Consider the following 19531-nt stretch of genomic DNA (forward strand, 5'->3'; position numbering starts at 1 on the left):
AAATTCTTAAAAATATGGAATGCTTCACGAATTTGCGTGTCATCCTTGTGCAAGGGCCATGCTAATCTTCTCTGTATCGTTCCAATTTTATTATATGTGCTGCTGAAGCGAGCACCAGGTTAAATTTTAATACAGCAAATATTAACAGATACAACCCACATAAACAAAAGTTCTTTGGGGTCCTCAATGATTTTTCACACCCCACATCAAATATTCTATCAGATTAATCTTAAAAAATAAATTAGAAAACAACACTTTTCACTAGTTCTGACATTTCACCCAAATCCAAGCACCAGTCTCTCACTTAGATTCCTGTACTACCACATACTAGTTTCCTTGGAAGGATGAAATTGCTGTTTACTAAAAAGGAAAACACTAAAGGAGAAGCAAGATGTGGGCTAGAGGTCAGAAGTTTAATTTTGAAGATGCTCAACATTACACATCTAAACAGAAGTTCAGTAAGCACTTAGAGTTACAAGTCTAAATTCAGAGAAGAGGTGCTGCCTGTGTATATAATATTGGGTTCACTGGGATAGATGATAATTAAGGCCATTAATGAGCTTTATGCAAGAAGTGAATGTGAATAGAGAAGAAAGGAGATGCAAGATTTGAACCTTGATTTATTTCAAAATTCAAAAGTTAGTGGTATGCGTTTGAGTGTCCCTGCCAAAGCTCATGTTGGAACCTTAATTCCCAGTGCAGAAATGTTAGAAAGTGGTCCCTCTTAAGAGGTGAATAGGTCATTAAGATATATTAATGCCTTTCTCTTGACACTGGATTAGTTCTTGCAGTAATGGATTAGTTCCCAAGAGAGTGTGGTGTCATAAAGCAAAGTTGCCTCTTGTGTTAGGTCTTTTTGCATGTGCCTGCTTCCCCTTCTGCTTCTCTGCTCTGTTGTCACACATCATGAGTCCCTCACTGGAGGCCAAGAAAATCCCAGTGTCATACTCTTGGACTTCCCAGCCACCAGAATCATAAACTAAACGTCTTTTCTTTGTAAATTAGCCAGCCTCAAGTATTCTGTTTTAGCAACACCAAACAGACTAATACAGTTGGTAAGATATGAAGAAAGAGTAGCTGGTATGACAGGAGACAGCCAAGTGAAGAAAGTATTGCTAGAAGGAGAAAGAGAAAAGCTATGTCAGGTATTTCTGCTGAGTTGAGGACTAGCATTGGATTTAGCAACATAGGTCTTAGAATATTGGTGGAGTGGAAAATAAAGCTTGATCATTAGGATCATGAATCAATGGGAGAAGAAAATAGTAAATATAGGCAGAATTTTTTGAGACATTTGCTATAAAGGGAAGCAGTGAAGTTGAGTACTCTTCAAGAAGGATATAGGTTTGGGGGGTGTTTTAAAAAGGGAGATATATATATATATATTTATTACAGGATATTTGAATAATTATGGGAATGATAAAGATGAGATTGGTAATTCATGAAAGAAAGGGTAAATTCCTGGAAATATGTCACTGAGGAGCTGAGATGGGGTGGGATCTGGTAAATAAGTGGATGGGATAGGAGGACAGATGGTTCAACCATAGTCTGAGTATGGATCCATACTCTATATCCAAAATTAAAGCAAGCAGAGTATGTGTTAAAGGCAAGAGGTTTAGTAGAGTAGATGTTCCAGTAAATGTGTGGAAGTTCTCTTCTAATTATATGTGCTTGTGTGTGTGTGTGTGTGTGTGTGTGTACATAGTTATATAATATATATGTTATTTATCTGAACACTGTTTTATTATATAGGAAGCAAAGTCAATAGCTAGGAGTGAGGGGAGGGGCAGGGAGATTAGAGGGTGAGAAGAGAGGAGTATGAAATCATCGTCTAGACCTGAGGTCCCCAACTTTTTTGGCACCAGGGGCTGGTTTCGTGACAGAAAATTTTTCCACAGAAGGTGGTGGGGTGGAACGGTGGGGCACAGAGCTCAGGCCATGATGCCATGATGGGGAGCAGCTGTAAATACAGAGAAGCTTCACTTGCTTACCTGCCACTCACCTCCTGCTGTGCTGTGCAAGAGTGGGGTTGAGGGGTTCCCTAAGTTTCATGGAAGAAAGTTTTTCCACAGATGCGGATGGGGGGAGGGAGGGGGTGGCAGAGCTCTGTGGGTGGGTCCCTAACAGGCCATGAACCAAGCAGGGGTTGGGGACAGCAGATCTAGACAAGTGAGGGAATGGATGGTTAATGTTTCTCCAAGTGCAGTATGGGGACCCTGAGAACTTTTCAAAGGGTCTGTGAGGTAAAAATTATTTTCAAAATAACACTAACATAATTGTTTTCACTCTCATTGTCTTCTGAAGGTATGGTAGAGCTTCCAGAGGCTACATGATCTGAAAGATAGTAAGAGACTGAATACACAACATTCCAATTGGGATTTTGATTAGGATTGCACTGAATCTGTACATTAATTTGCAGTAACTAGCCTGTTTACAATATTGAATCCACTAATCCATGAAAACAGTATCTCCATTTATTTATTTATTCCATTTTCTTCAGCAGTGTTTTATAGTTTCTAGCATACAGGTCTAACACATCTTTGATTAGATTTATGCCCAGGTATTTCATTTGTTTTGTGCTATTGCAAAAGATATTGTTTGTAAATGCATTCCAAAAGTCTGAAAACTGTCATTTTGGAATCAAAAATGTACAGAACTAGAGCATATACAAGTGTATGTGTATACCTATGTATCTCCCCTAGTGGTCAAACTACATACATAGGCATAAAAAGTAAATTCACAGGAGGGGTCGCCTATGGGTTGTGAGTAGATCAGAATTAGGAAGGGACATCCAGAGGCTTTAAGTGATTATTTGTTCTATAAAATAAAACAAAACCCCAGATTTGAAGCAGATATGACAAAAAATGGGTAGATACATGTGTTTGCTTTCCCATTTACTTTCCTGGATAATTGAAATGCTTCAGTAGAGTGGGAACAATCTATCTTATCTTTGCCCCCACAAATTGCTTTTCTACAAGGGTTTCTTCTTCTTTGGTGACATTAATTTTTCCCTTTCAATTTCTGTTAAATTCATTGTTTGCAAACCGTTTCCTTCTTTAAGTAGGGATTTAACAAACATATCAACTGAGATTTAAGCTACAAAAGTGTTTCCCCTTTTCAAGTAAATATGAATTTTAAATGATAATCTCAGAAAGAATGATAGAAATTCCACATATAAAACTGTGCATTTATGGAAGAGAGGCAAAAGGTGACCTCATATGACTCATTGCATAAATCTAATTAATTTATGATAAAAAATTAATTTCAATGTAAATTGTTAGGTATAAATATAATAACCAAAAATACAGTTTTAAAACAGATCCTTTTCATCTGTAACTGTATAATACATATGTATAAATTATTCCACAAAAAATGGAATATTTAAAAACTGAATATGGTTGAAGCAATACAAATGGAACAAACATAATATTTTATATTAAAATATAAATAGTTATTCATTTATTCAAGTAATAATTATGAGTTTCTACTATATTATAAATCCTGATAATACAAAGAGGACAAGATAGGCAAGTACTCTGCTCATTTCAACAGGTAGGCAGAAAGTCCAAGTAAACAAATGCACAAAGTAATTCCAGATCATGATAGATACTAAAAATTAAGAATAAAAAAAGCTAAGTGGGATGATGGAATTTAAGAAAATGACTGGGTAGGGAGACTTCTAAAGACTCAGTGGTCAAAGAAAGTTCTCTGAGGAGATAATGTTTAAGATGGTATCTAAGTGATAATAGGGCAAGCAGCCATACGAAAATGTGCTGGCCAGAACTTGACCTATTTCAGAACACAATAAGGGCAACTTGGATAAACAGCAATAAGCAAGGGTAAAAGTAGTACAAGATGAGGTCAAAGGTTAGGCAAAGGATAGACCATGTAGAGTTTAGGTTTTATTCTAACTGTAGGTTTTAAGCAGGGAAGTAACATGATCTGATACTCTGCTTTATGAAGATAAAAGGGACACCATAGCAACAAGAAGGCAGGTCAGGAGGCTAGCACAGTAGTGTAGGCAACAGAAAATAGGGGTAGCAGCAGTAGAGATAGAAGTGGAGGTATTTCTTTTATTTTGGAGATAGAACAAAAGTAGTTAGTGGATTGAGTGGATGAATGAAACTGAGGAATCAACAATGACTCCTAGATTTCTGATAAAAATTAATGACTTTCTATTTAAAATATCATTTCCTTAATTTTTGTATAGTTAGCTATTTTCACAATAGTGGTATACCACGAACACTCCAAAATTCAATGGCTCAACATAACAATCACTTATACTTTCTTCTGTATATCTGTGTTTGTTAATCTACTCTAGGCTTGGAGTCAAGCTGCAGGTTAGGTCTTATCCACACCATCTCTCTCTCATCTTCCTTGGACCAGCAGGCTAGCCAGACCATGTCCTTCTCATGGTGACGGCAGAAGCACAAGATAAGCCCTACTTTAAGTCTCTGTTTGGATCATGTCTGCTAATATCACACTATCTGAAGCAAATCACATGGGTGAACCAAAATCAAAAGGTAGAGAAGTATATTGCTCCTCTAGTGGAAGGATCTGCTATATCATATGACAAGGACCACAAACACATGGAGACATAAAGAATAGAGGCAAATAATTCAATCCACCATCGCATCTATGTATTCAAATCATGAGACATAATTGTAAAAGGCTATCAGTTTCTGAAAAGCTCCACATTGTTCTTCAGGATAACCATGAGTAAGATATAATTTATCTTCTTAAGTAGTACTTATTTTTATTAAGCAATTACATAAATATTTTCAAACTATTTTATTATCAAAGACTACATTGTATAGTGGGAAAAAATGGCATTATAAATATTTTTGAGATTAGGGTAACATACATGATAGAGAGAAAACAGTTTGAAATTTAAAACAATTAAAATGATATGGTCAAAGACATCGCTGAAACAACTAGATGGTAAAGACGGAGAACCAATTGGAACATACTTAAGAGATTTTTAAGAGGAGAAAAATAAGCATTTAGTTATTTTACTTCATAAAATCAAGGCATCTAATCTCACAGAAACCATTTTACTCCACGAAATTTAAAAATAAAAAAATAGCAAAATTGCTAAAAACAAACTGTAAAAATATCTACAACATATAACAAACAAAAAGTTTGTATCTTTATTGTGTACATAAAGTTTTTATGAAACACTAAGAAATATAAGAATAGTCTTACTTGTCCATATCCCCTGCAAGCTTTAATATGACTCACGTGCTTAAAAATATTTCTTGAAAGAACAAATGAGCTTAATGTGCTCTGATGAGGTTATGGAAATATGATACATACTTTAGATGGGGCAGAGCTAAATTATCAATGGTTTTTAAAGCTAAGCAGAGAAACCTGAATTTTTTATTTAGGTTATACCAAGCTCAGAGAAATGTCCTAAAGAAAAGTACTGTTTTACTATGGTCAAATAGGCAACTGAGAAAAATGAATTAAGCAGACCAACTAGGAATAGGTGAATAAAATTTCTGGATTAGGATAAAAGAATTCAAAAAACATTCCAAGAAGAAAAACTAAATATCTCAGAATAGAGTAATAGAAAAGAGTCAAATAAATTTCTAGAATCCAGCCTAGGGAAGTGCTTCTAAAACTTCAACGTGTACAAGATTCACTTAGAGAGCTCATAAAAAGGCAGTTTCTGATTCTGTAGACCTGAGATTCTACATTTCTAATAATCTCCCAGGTGATGTTAATATTGCTGATCTTTAGATCACATTTTTGAGAAGAAAAGGCCTAGGAAATAAGAATAATTATGGAACTTAGATAAGGAGTCAGTTTTCCCAGAATTCCAGATAATCATCAAGCTTTATATTATATGCTTTCTTATCATCCATTTCCTTCCTTCTTATCAAAGCTGTTTGTTTTTTACATTTACTTTTGTTATTATTTGTTCAATGTATTCCCCCCCCCCCCCCCCACTTAACTCAGTGTCCTATCTGGCTCACCACTTTAGCTCTGATACTTAGTACATATCTGGCACAGAGTCAGCACTGAATGTTTGTTTAAGGAATGAATGAATGAAGCAAAGAACAGAAATTCTAGTTTGAACATAGGAAGGTTAGTGAGGGACACCCAAGTGAAAAGATACATGTTGATCAGAATAAAGATAAAAGCCTTTGATGCAGATTTGATTGCTGTCATATTAGACATGTGCTTTGGTAGCCAGGCAAACATGTAAATAAAATAATTGAAGGAGTACGTATAAAGAGAGATCTAAGTAAGCTTGTGGGGAAAACACCCAGCGAGAACCTAGAGGAAGAGCCACCAAAGAATGGAGTCAGTAGGGGATTCTGAAAAGCAGAAAGTACAAATAATGAAAAAAGTTCCAAACTACATCATCTAAGGCTAAAGACAGAATGAGCGATAAGTTCAGAGGCAACTATGCAAACATCTTTCTGTAAATATGTAGAGATAAAAGTCAGATTTCAAAAAGTTAAGAAGAAACATGGTGACAGGGAAGAGAAAGCACTTGAACACACAAACTCAAGACGATATGAGAGCAAATTTGGGGTGAGATAAACATACAGTCTTTCTTTTTTCAGGGGAATAGGAAACCTATTTGAAAATGCCTACAGGAGGCAGGTTGGGATATATAAATAAATGAAGTGGTGTTGGTATAGAATAACAGAGCATGGTAGGGACTGAGTCAAATTAGAGCATGTAGGCCCCATATAAAGATTACTGTTTCTAAAGGACGAGAACATAGTATCAATATGTCAAAATTTGGGGTTTTTTTTTTTTTTCAAGAAAAACCAAAAATCTGTATATATATGTGAAATTTCCTGAATTGGGTAAAAACCATACTCAACTTGTAGGGTACCGCTTTATTCTCTCTGGTCTAAAAAGAATCTGAATTATCAAAAAGTAAATAAAAAGATCTCTGAACAGAACTAAGAATGTGGCTGACTTTAAACTGTTTAAGTATGCTAACAGGAGCAATATGTTATGCCATTATAACATAAGCAATTAGAGGATGAGGACAGGTTCAGCAAATGATAAAGAGTACCAGAAACCAAAGGAAGCAGCACTTAGATATTTTGTATTAGAAAAAAGAGCCAGTCTAGGATAAAAAGAAAAGATTTTAGGATGGGAAAGTGGGAGGGTCTGAATGAATGGAAGTCCATCTTAAAGTAAAAAGGATACAGTTGTAAACTGGAAACAACAGACCATTCAGCAAAAAGAGATGATCTTAGACTAAAAGATAAACATGTAAAGTATTGATTCATTTATTTTATTTAAAATTTGAACAGTAAAAGCACTTTGACAAGGATCTTTTAATTTGCCAATATTTAAGAATGGATAATGACAGTTATCTTAAATAGCGTTATACAAGATAGATTATGGAACTGGAATACTTTGCTGTGAAAACATACAAGAGAGGGTAAGAAGGAAGCACACGTTCCAGCTCCATTCTGTTCTTAGCCCCTTTTGTTCAGTGTGCCAAAAATACTTGGAGCCAGTTGAGACAGGAGATAGATATCTGGCTACTTAAAACTATCTGGACTAATGCCATATTCCTACATGCTAAAAAGCGGAGCGGACAGCAGGTTAATAAATTAATAATCACTAAATGTCTGGTCTGCACTTAAAACTGAGCTAAATCTTATAGCATTTCAATTTCCTTTCTTGTTCAAGAGCTTCAGCCTTCTTTCAATTGGGTTCAGACATATTCTAGATAGACAAGTAGCATTATTCACTCATTCATAAGGCAGTTATTTCACAATTATTGTATGCAAAGTGCTATACAAAGTACTATGGAAAATATAAAAAATTCATCAATCATAAATAATGTCATGAAGAAGCATATGCCTAATAGGGGAGATAAAAGATATATGCATAAATAATTACAAAACAAGATAAAAACCTAAGGAGATGTAAGTGAAGAACCATAAATGCTCCTGGAGAAGGATAGAAAGATTAGAAAGAATATTCAAATGTTCAAGAATTCCTATCTGACATAAAAAACAAATATCAATGTTTGGTCTCCCGGTTTACCATCTTTTTCTAACAAGCCACGCTACCTTTTACCACAAACACACATTTTCTGCTAATTTCTCAAAGTTTATTCATCTTTAATTCTTCATCACAATTTTATTCCATTTACACTTAATTTGTGGCACCCCTGAAGATGTTTCATTTTTCTTGTCAGCATTATATAGAACAAAATCTTTTTACTCAATATAGGAAAATTCACATCACACGTAGAAAACTCACACCTGGTCCCGCAGATTGTTAACCAGAAACGAAAGTTAGGAAATGATATACATCAGTAACAAAGATTTGTATTTCCCAGCACCATATCCATCTAAATCTCCAGAAAGACCCTTGGGTTCAAAGCCCATGACAGTAAGGTTCAGAAAGGAGTTTCTTACTGAATGAAATAATCATCTTCAGTTTTGCTTCTACACCAGCCACAGACCTAAAGCTGCTGCCCCATCAACCCATATTCCCTAACTTTGATGCCTAATCCTTTTATCAAAAATAATGGAATTTGCTTTACAATTATAGGGCTACTAGGAAACCCTACCTTTAACACTAACTCTAGAATAAAGACATATTCGTGCCAAATATATTATACAAAGTTTTGCAATAAAGGCCTAAAGAGGGAGGCAGAATTAAAGAAATCACCCTTTGGCAATCAAAACGAGTAAAAATGTAATCATCATCACTTTAATTCCACTAACAAATCGGGGAAAAAATACTGAAAACGTACTAACAATAGTTTTGCACTTTATGTAGTTAATAAAACTGTGAAAGAAAAAAAAAGTATAAGAAATCAATGTGCCTTCATTCATCATTCCCTTTAGCAGATCACATAATTCTATTAATGCTACAATTGTTCATGTGTTGCATGAACACTACAAGTATTTACTCCAACTTTTATTTATCTTTATAGAAATAAGGTAATATTAATGTTAGAATTTAAACTCCATGAAGGTAGAGTTCTGTCTGGAGCAATATGTATTCAGTAGGAACCTTGCTTGCAGCACTATATATTGAGTACTGTACTGAAAGTGAAAATCGGAATGGTTTTATGCTATCATTTTTGCTTTTGCACCATCCTAAAGTTGAAAAATCTTCAGTCAAACCACCTTAGGTTGAGGACCATCTTTGTATGTGAAACCATCAATATTATCGAATTTTAAAGGGTAAGAAAGTAATAATACAAAAACTGGTCTGGATTTTGTTTTTGTCAAAAAGTGACAAAAGATTTTACTTCCCTTTGCCTACAGTTATATTTCACCTCCTGTCATGTTATAATTAGCTACTTCCATCTCTGTCTCTCTGAAGATATTTTAAAGCCTTGGAAACAATAGTCTTCTGCCCCGTTTTCTACCTGTTGAGTTGTATCTACCCATGCCTAAATAAAATACATTCCTATTAAAATTCTCTAAAGGACTTAAGAAGTCATTCAGGCACTAGCAGAACCTACAATAGCATAATCTTGACTATTTGTTCAGAATTAGAGGCCTAGATCACCTAATGTCACAGACCATGTAAAAATATACATTTTAAAATTTGAACTGTACTCTTACGTTTGCCTTTGAATATGGCTATATTACAGCCTCACTCTCTTAGAGGAAATGTATCTCTAAGAATGAGCAAAAAGAGTGAGAGTATCCCAATAACAAAGTTACCTAATTTATTTCATGATTAATTACTTTAATGATGGCAAAAGAAAGTGGCCCAGGTTTTTGGAAGATCCAGCAGGAGATTAAGTAAGAGCACCAAAACGGTCCAAGGAGAAAGACTAGGCACACTCTAACAAAGTACAAACTGAGAATACAAAGTAATCAGCTCCTTCTGTCAATTAGAAAAACAGTGCTGGTGTGGTTTTTACATACAGCTCTAATTGCTTCTTCTTTCCCTTCAATTAGTTAATAACTACAAATCGCACTAGAAAAAAATAATAAGATGAATAACTGAGTAAGAGAATTATTTTTCAGGAAAATCTGTGATACCACAGAGAAAGATATGCTTAGGATCAAAATACATAAAAAACATACAGTTATCAGACTTGATTTCAAACATTTAAACATTCAAGTATTACAAATTTACATATGAATTCTGATAAATTATAAAATTATATAATTTAGTTACATTAAGTTCACCTTATAATAAATTTGAAAGGGATTAAGGTGTCAATAAATCCAAACAGCTTACTTATATTAAAGAAATGAAAATTCAGCTCTTCAATTAGTTATAGTATCTTCAGAAAAAGCAGTAAGTCAAGACGAAAAGAGTGTTTATGTACAGAGACTTTAAGTCTCTTAAAAGGGAAAGTTTTATAATAAAGACCACATTATTCCATATACAGCGATTCTACATTTAACACTCTACATCAAACCTTGCATATCACATTTGTTACAGGCCTCAACTAACAGGTTTCCTTACTAATTTACAAATGATACAGCAGGTTTAACCCTGATTTTGATGGCTAACAGCAAAAGAGAATAGCTTTGCCCTGAGTTTTACCGGACTGAATTTGTACATTAAAAAGTCTATGAGTATATCACACATCTCATAGATATGTCCCTTTGGCTTAAAATAAAACCCCTCCCATGTTTGAATTCTACATCATCATCTATAATTCTCATTCTGGAATACCATTCTCTCTATCACTTGGGTAATCTGAAAACCCACACTCAAAGTACACTGTGACAACACCCTCTGTTCACCAACTTGACAAACCACTCCTTTTCCCATCAAGTCCCCCAAGGAATTTCTATGATTACAAACATGTATACATATACGTGTATTTCATATCTCAGCTCTAACACTTATTAAACTATAACCTTGGACAATTTACTTAGGTTCTCTCTGCCTCAGTTTCCTCATCTATAAAATGGGAAGAATAATAGTACCTACCTCATAGGACTGTTATGAAGACTAAATGATATAATATTTGTAGAGCACTTAGAACAGTGACTGATACATATTGTTTACAATAATTATTAAATATTTTTAATATTACTTCCAAAATGTATAGATTTCATTCCCTTAGATTTGAGGACATCATATAGGCAAACATCACTCTTCATAGCAATTCAAATCCCTCCTAGAGATACATTCAAACAGAAAAGAGAGACAAAAATACAGACACAAACCTCCAGTGTATAGTATACCAGAATCTTTGGAGAACAAATTTTTGCTTGCTAAGAATTAGTTACTGTGGAGGAGAAAAAAAGTGTATGGCAAAATGAGTAATTCAAGCAGAAATCAGGCAGTAGCAAGCACAAAATAACAATTTGCCTGCTACTTTTACAATGAACAGAGGCGTGATATGCAAAAAATTATTCTCAAGGAATTATATTTTCTTGAACACATTTTAAATCTGAAACCACTCTGAAAAGCAACTTGCTCACTTCTTGGATCAATCCATTTACTATGGAAAAATGATTAATTGAAGTTAGGAAAAAAATTTTCTCTGTATCACTCACTAAAAGTACTAAAATGACCCCAATTTTCACCATTCTATAAATAAGCACATACTTCAAAAATATTACTCAACTTTTCAATTACTTAGTAGGGGAATAAATCCTAAAACACATAGGCAAATTTTCTTCAGATTTTCAATGGGCAATGATCTCTTTTAAAGAGAATCTTTCTCATTTAAAGAAAACAAATACTACTATTAAAAAAATACTAGATTCTACACTTAGTTGCTCTAAGTTCAGCTCCATGTATAGTGTACCCTTCCTGAAAATGTAACCTAGTTCCCAGGTGGCTAAATGTTTTTCTATACCATAAGAAAAAATTTCCCTTACCATTTATATATAGGTAATATTAGAAAAGTAACATTCTGTTATTAAACAAGTAAAATTAAGACATACTTTTAATCCATATACTGTGCAATACAAAGCTTAAGTTTTGTTTCCTTCAATATTCAAAGTAAACAGGTGTATTCACAACCACAGATTAAGCCCAAATATGCATAGTAAACGTACACAAAGTTAAAAAAAACAAAAAACTAAAAATCACTTTAATTTTTGCATAGAAATCTGATCATGACATTCTTATTGTTACCTTTTAAATGCTTCAGCTGGGTTCCTCTCACATTCCCCAGGCTGCAAGAGGCTCTGGACTGCTGGATCCCTTAGTTTGTCCTCATATCCTTGGAGTAGTCCACTGTGGCAAATCTGGGCAACTAGACCTCTAATAAACCCTCCAACACACAAAGTATCAGAGTCCTGGGCCTTGCAGAAATGAAAGGCCAAAGCTTGGCGATGTAAACCTCTCTGCAAGCTTGTAGGTGAACTTGGCCATAAGAGCTCAGTACATAAGGCTGTCTTGCCACTGCCAGGCCCTCCTACCAACAATACACCCCAAGCAGCTCCCTTTCCAGAGACAGCACTAGCATTATTCCCAGAATTCATTAAAAGGGATGGTGTGTTGACAGCACTATTGCAGCAGTTAGTTTTCTCCTGGAGGCAATGCTGAAGCTTGTGGAAAACCCACTCCCTACAGTAAAACTGCTTCCCTTGTAGTAAACTCGTTTGAGCCATTTTGCAGACTTTCTCTTCCCAAGGATTAGTCATAATAGGTTTTTTATCTTCAACATTTGCTAGAGTCTAGATACATCAACACAGGTCTTTACATCCATGACGACATAACTTGAATATTAAGTTGACTTTGAATGACAGAGTTAGCAGTTACAGTAAGAATTCAACAGCCACAGAGCTCATTTGTCAACAAGAATGTACATGACTTTATTTGGCTCCTTATTCTTGATTAGCAGAGAATTAGTTTAATTGTTGAACTGATGGAAAAATGCCTGGTTCCAAAGCTCAGCAACACTTTTCCTATATCTTGATGAGTCACATAACTCCATGGTTATATCTGGAGTTTATGTGATCGTGGATGTTTCGAGTATACCGACGAGACAATACATCTGGAAAACTAAAGAGAAAGCCCAGTCTTTCAATTTGTACAAAATTCTCCTTCAGATTCCAAGTGTTAATTCTGTGTCTGACAATTAGATGCAGAAAAGCTGTCCATTATATTAAATGCCATCAAAACGATTACATTGAGACAGTATGAGGTACAATACATAGGTAGCTCTGTATTTCTCGTTGAAGGATGATCACTCAAACTACTACTTCTTGCCAGTTTCAGGCACCTGGGCAACTGCCAGGGCACTGTTTCAGATTATAGTCTCTTATGTGGCAGAAATGACAGACCACTGCTAACACGTTCTTAATTCAAAGCATTCATAAAATGTATTTTTCCAAAACAGAAGGTTCTTAATAAACTTATTCACAGGTTTCTTGGTTTTAAGATGTCCAGGTAATCAACAATTTCCACAAGTAGCTAAAATAAAACAAACAAATATACCTCAGTGCAAAATATCACACGTTAAAAGCTTATTTATCAAAGGATATAGTTTCCCAGTTAAAGTAATCTCAAAAATCCACACACTTCATCTTTGGCACTTTCAAAAAGTTAGACATTATGCCTGAAATAAATACATTTTCCTTTCCGTATTTTTCTTCCTCATTGATAGGCTTTTCAAACAGCCACATTTTAATCAAGTTACCCACGATTTTTAAAACTTGACTGTAGAAAGGGGGAAAAAAGGATACTTTATGCACATAGAGTAACATCTTTAACTCTAGCCAAAACGCTCTTCCCGACTAGATTGGTAGAACAGCGCCAGCTAAGGAAGCTCTGTTAACTTACACAGTCCAGTCAGTCAAGGACTCTGTCTACTCCACCAGCCACACTTCTTTGTTGATAGTTTGCAAATTATAGGGGAAGATTACCAGGGTTGCGGCTGGATGGGAATGGCTTAAAAAAAGGAAGGGGGATAACTACTCCTGTATGAATGGTAAGTCAAACACAAATACAACGTGAATCCTTCCTTCCTTTGGGCCAAGGAGGGAGGTTTAGGATCGGGGTCGGGAATAGAATCTACCACTCAGACCAGAGAAAACGCGGCGGGGAGAATTCCTTCCGAGGCAGGAAAGGGATAAGGAGTGGAGTGCTTCAGTGCTGGTGGGTGTTTGCCTACAGTTCCGGCCTCTAGTTTCAGCTGATAGACAAAAGGAACTTCGGGATTCCCAGCGACGCGAACCACCTTGGGTTTGAGCCGCCCCAAGGAGCCACAGGGGGGCCACCTCGGAGAGGCCACGAGCGAAGGTGCAGTCTCCACACTGAGGTCTGCCCTTCCAGAGCCTGGGAGTGCCTCGGCACCCCGCCCCGCCCGGAGACCGGGGTGTGTCTTTTGAGGGGGAGGGGGTGCCCGAGGTCCTTGCCAATCCCAGACGAGGGGTCGCCTCCCAGTCGAGGTCCGGCTCTGCGCCCCCACCCCGTGCCTCGCTCCCGCTCCTACCCGGCCCACGGCGGAGCGAGGGGAGAGGTCGGATCTGGGGCCCGAGGCTGGCGAGGGTGGGTGAGGTCCAAGCCGCAGCCTCAGCCTCCGAGCTTCCAACCTGAGGGGAGGTGCCTCGCTTCCACCGCCGCCGCCGCCGCCCCTCGGTTACCTGGGCCCCAGCGGCCGCCGTGGCCGCCGCCGCTGCTGGGGACTCAGCCTCAGATACTTGCTTCGCTGAGAAGCCGCCGCCAGCAGCGCTCCCAGGACTCCAAGTGCAGCCGCCTCCTCCACCGGGCCTGGAGCACGCTCCCGGCTCCAGATCCTCCTCTTGGCCCCCGCGACTGCCAGTTCCAGCTTCTCCGGCAGCCTCGATCGTGCTCCTCCCAACCCCCACCGGCCAACCGCCGCCGCCGCCGTCAGGGCAGTGACTGTCTCAGGCAGCCCGGGACCCGGCCGGCTCCGCCCCGCCCCGCTCCGAGGCCCCGCCCGCCGAGCCAAGGCCCCGCCCCCAGCCGGCCGCTGGGCCTTTCTTTGCCCGCTGACTCCGCCCCCTAGTCCTGCCCCTCCCCCACCGCGCCGGCCCATCGCAGCCCGTGCCGGGGCGTGTGCAGCCGCGGGGGACCCGCTGCCTGCACGGCGGGGAGACCTTTCTCGTGGCGGCGTGGGGGCCCCGCCCTTCTCAGGGGAGGCGGAGAACGGGGCGGGGGCTGCGTTCTCACGTCCCCGAGCTCACGCGAGTCGCTGCCCCCACCCACCCCGTCACCACTGGGCCTTGATCCTTCCTTTGTCTTCCAGGCTGGAGAGACTCGCTGGCTGTTGGGGCCGTATCCGCTCCTAGGAGGGGCGGCTGGGCAGGGGGAGATTGCCCCTTGTCTCTCCCTTAACCTTCTTGCGGCTCCCTGAACCCCCTTTCCCCCAAAGGCCACCCCAGGCCCTGTCTTGCCCCTCAGTCGTCCGGGTCTCCTTTCAGTCCCTTAGAATTCCGGGGATGCTTTTACTTTCTCAGCCTGGGATTAAGAGAAGGAAGGAAAGGACTGGGGAGAATGTTGTGAAAATAGAAATAGTAGGGGTATAGGGCGACGTTCCTACTCGCCTCATGATAGGACGTGGCCTCCATCCAATGGAGGTTGACAGCGGGGCGTGATTAGGTCTCAGGCCCCTGCCCTTCAGCACCGCTTGGTCACCGCAGGGGCTACTCTGGGGGAAGAAGTCCATGGTCAAGTCAGAGTGTGGAGTCAGATGAAACGCCTTAGAGGGCCTGCTCGCGGGGCAGTTACTTTTGGACTAGATTGGTTAGTTGTTCGCACTGCCTGGACCTGGGTAATTTAGATTCCAGTTTTCTGCTGGGAAAATAAGTGTATTGTCTACTGATGGAGTAGTAAATGTAGCATTTAAAAAAATTTTTTTGTTTGTTTATGCTAAAACTAAGAGTTCTCCATCTCCCATTCCCCATTAATTTGAACGTTTTCATTTTCCAAAATATTAAGCCAGTCTCCCATCTGGTTTTAGGAATTTCAAAGTATAGCTATGACACCTAGGAAAAAAGGTAAACAAATAGATGATATCTGTGCTTACACTTCCATATTGTTTATTCATGGCAATTGAGGCTTATTGATCTTAATATTTAACTTTAATTCACGTACCCTGAATTTTGGCCTTCTTTCCCAAAATATGAGCAAAAAAGAAGAATATAAATCTTCCAGAATTACAGATTTTTGAAAACTGATTTTTGAAAAGCTACAATTTTGATTTATTTTTGCTTAAGCAATTTTAATTACCACTTAGCTTGTTTGCCATGAAGCTTTATAATCATTGAATAAGTTGACTCCTTCATTTTCATAGTTGTTAAATTACATGTTTAGAGAAAAATTTAAATGAGAACTATGTACATTACATTATCATTTCCATTAAACCATTTGCTAATACAATAATTAAAATAATTTCTGCTCAATAAAGAAATTACAGAAACTTTTTGTTTAGTGGTTCTCATTTATGATAACTAACCACTATAATGGAATGTTGTTTTAAGTAACATCAGCTATGACTAAACAGTGATTAATCTTCAGACTCATTTAGAATTTTATATTTTTTGCTTTAAAGTTTATTTCACATTCCATTTTATTGCTTTTTGCTTTCCCTAATAGAAAAACTTTAACAATAGCATACATGTATACAGCAAATTTTATAAAACTTTTTTATGAATTACCTAAATGCTAAAAATGGCATAAGCAGAGTAGTTACTCTTGGTACATATTCAATACTGTAATCAGTTTTTTAGCTAAATTTTCTCCAATACTAGATGCTGGCATTTTTCCAAAGAATGCATTTTTTTTAATATGGTTTTTCTTTTAATTTTTTGATAAAATTTCCTGAAATCTTCACAGTTGCATAATTTGATATTATGGACACCTTTAACTAATGCTTCTATGCAGACTATAATATTTTAAATTGAAAATTATCTCTATAAGTGATAAGGTAACTAGTAAGCTCAAAGAAAATTCTGCTAAATAAAATATATTCTAAATTCTAATTTCTTCATACTGATATATCCAAATTTTTTCAGCATAACTCTTTTCCTAGGTGTTGCCTTTTTTTTAAACCTCACTCAGAGTTATATCCTTCAACAAATATTTTTACAACACCAAGCTCATCATATAAGTTTTCTTTATGTTTATTTTGATGGTTTCAATCAAATTTATGCACTGCAAAATTACCCGTCTTCTCAATTTTAATCTATTTGGGTACAAAATATAGTTTTATCCAATTAGAAGCAGCAGCTCCATCAAAAGATTCTCCTTACACATTGAGGTATTCCAAAGCATAATTACAAATTTCAAAAATTAAGTCTTTTATAATGTTTATACTCTTGTCATAGAGTACACTTAGTTCCTTATTTGGTAGAGGTAAATTTCGATTTCTTTCTATTTGCAAACTCTATTTTCAATAATTATACTACCTAAAAGCTGCAAAAGTTGCATACTTTGATTTTAGAGTTCCAATAATTTTAAATGAAATGCTATGAAAATTTAGAGGATTTATTTTAGTCGTCTAATATAACGAGTGCAGATCACTCAGGTTTATTTACAAAGTGATGTTTTCTCACTGGCAGTCTTTCTGATTATGCCACAAATTTAAAACACTCTGTTCACTATACAAAAGCATTTAGCCTACTTGCTATATACAGTGCTATAGGGTCACTCGGTCTCAATTTCACATACTTCGGGGTATGCCTTACATCGAATTTTCTACATTTACCGGTGATTCTCAGAAGTGGCAGCCTAGCATATTCATGCATGTGGAAGGTAGCTGCAGCAGGCCACAGCATACCGGACTAGCACAGCAAGTGTCTAGTCCGGTGGCCTTGAAAATTTCCCTGATTACTACCAAGCCAAGGATGTGGTATGTAAATGGATGTGTATGTGTATATGTTTAAGCCACTCATATCATGCCGTATTTTGTTTTTCAACTAGCTCCCTGTACACTATCCTTCAAAGGAAGGGGCTAGTTACTTTGAATCCGGAAAGGGTTGCTGAAAGAATTGTTGCTGGAGGCCTTTCAGATTTCCCCACAAATTTAAAGACGTCTGTTCATTTCATCTCATACCCTATTAAACAAGACCATGGCAAATGCTGGAAATAAAACAATGAAGGCCTACCACACCATCCCAGGTCATTTTAATGCTACTATTAATAACACTACTGTGTTTACACAGAAACACATTATGTTAGTTATCTTCACTGGACTTGATGGAGACCGAGACTACAGAAAGGCTTTGGTCGACATGCTAAGCATAATGCTAGGAGCGTCCAGCTGTGGCTACCCTCTTTTAAAAGAATACTTATTTAAGCCTGACACTTTAAATGTACTTGTTGCCATCTGTATTCATTCCTGTTCTTGAAAGCAAGCCTAAAAATAGCTTTTGCTTATAAAATGTATAAGATGTAAGCTTTTCCTTCAAAGAATTAAACAAATCCCCAAATAAGGTTTATTTTGCAGAATGTCCAGTCAAGGGGAAGGAAGACTCACTAGCTGTGCTTATTAAATAGCTAATTACAATGCTTCACCTTTATCCCTCAGGCTCCTAGATAGAGCAAAAACTCTCAGTAGACCCTAAAATCATACCCACAGTACACGTCATAGCATGGATCTGAAATTTATATTCTTGTCTGCCTCTCATATGCAGCAAGAAATTGAAAGAAGCAAATTAGGATCCTCTAACCTGTGTGGCTCTATTGGATTCTCATACCTGTGTGGCTCTATTGGATTTTCTTCTGTGAGTTTGTATGTAGTTTAAATGGCTTCCGAGTGCCACCCACAAAGTCACCATCACCCTTTCGTCAAATCCCTTATTCTGATAAATGTCATTCATGAAGCATTCTCCTGAATTACCTTTTAAATATCTCAGAACAGCTGAAACTGGCTTAATAATAAGTTACATTCCTGAGTCCTATGTCACATGTAATAATAGCAATAATTACACACAATTATGTTAATTTGAAACTAATACTAAATGTCATATGTCAAGGTGAACTTTCCTAATTTTATTATGTTCATGATGAATTCTTTGACCAGATTTCAGTGAAATATTAAATAATCACTTGATTTGCTGCACATAATTTATTAACTTGACAGGTTCCCGAGTAAATGAGAGATATTATTTTATTTATTGTCCTCAGGCTCTCTGTTCTTCTAGACTCACACCTTCTTTTTTCTTTTTCCAAGTCTCTCTTGCTTGCTAAGCCTTGACATTGGTAACCTCAGGGAGGTAGATTGTATTAACATCGAAAATTAATATTATGTACTAGAAAGCATAAAAATAAACCAAGCAAAGAGTCTGTGGGAGTAACACATCTTTTAAGACATTTTCCTAAGGTCACAGAGGCTTCTGTGAATTCCACGCTTTCCATCCTACACACGTTGTCAAGGAACTCATTTGTACCGCACTGTGCTGTTGGTATAGGGAGGGACAGCCATGAAACACATCAGGGCCAAGAGGCCTGTGGCATGGTGGTTATTAACTTCTCAGAAGTTTTGTTTTGCTTTTTCTAAGTTAGGCTGGATGTTCAATGGCCACCAAGAGGTAATTTATAATTTCCTTACCAGTCAGTTTTATCTAGGTGCTTATATTTTTTATTAGCATTCTTCAGGCAGCCTAATTTATGATCATTCCTTTGGAGTGTTAAAATT

At 37.4% G+C, this 19531-nt stretch overlaps 1 protein-coding gene across 2 annotated transcripts in view; it reads right to left on the bottom strand.

The window, feature by feature from the left end:
- Window positions 1-14774, bottom strand: part of ANKRD50 (ankyrin repeat domain 50) — a 39770-nt gene extending 24996 nt beyond the window's left edge. Inside the window, exons 1-2 of one of the 2 annotated variants that reach the window (XM_012644180.1) lie at window positions 14514-14774; window positions 12058-13341 (exon numbers count right to left, since the gene is read on the bottom strand). In XM_012644180.1, coding sequence (XP_012499634.1) covers window positions 12058-12569 — 512 coding nt within the window. In that variant the 5' untranslated portion in view covers window positions 12570-13341; window positions 14514-14774. The remainder of the gene's footprint in view (window positions 1-12057; window positions 13342-14513) is intronic. The other variant, XM_012644181.1, reaches the window with a different exon arrangement.
- Window positions 14775-19531: the final 4757 nt, after the last annotated feature.

The sequence above is a fragment of the Propithecus coquereli genome, unplaced genomic scaffold (assembly GCF_000956105.1).
Source record: "Propithecus coquereli isolate 6110/MARCELLA unplaced genomic scaffold, Pcoq_1.0 Scaffold207, whole genome shotgun sequence".
Classification (NCBI taxonomy): domain Eukaryota; kingdom Metazoa; phylum Chordata; class Mammalia; order Primates; family Indriidae; genus Propithecus; species Propithecus coquereli.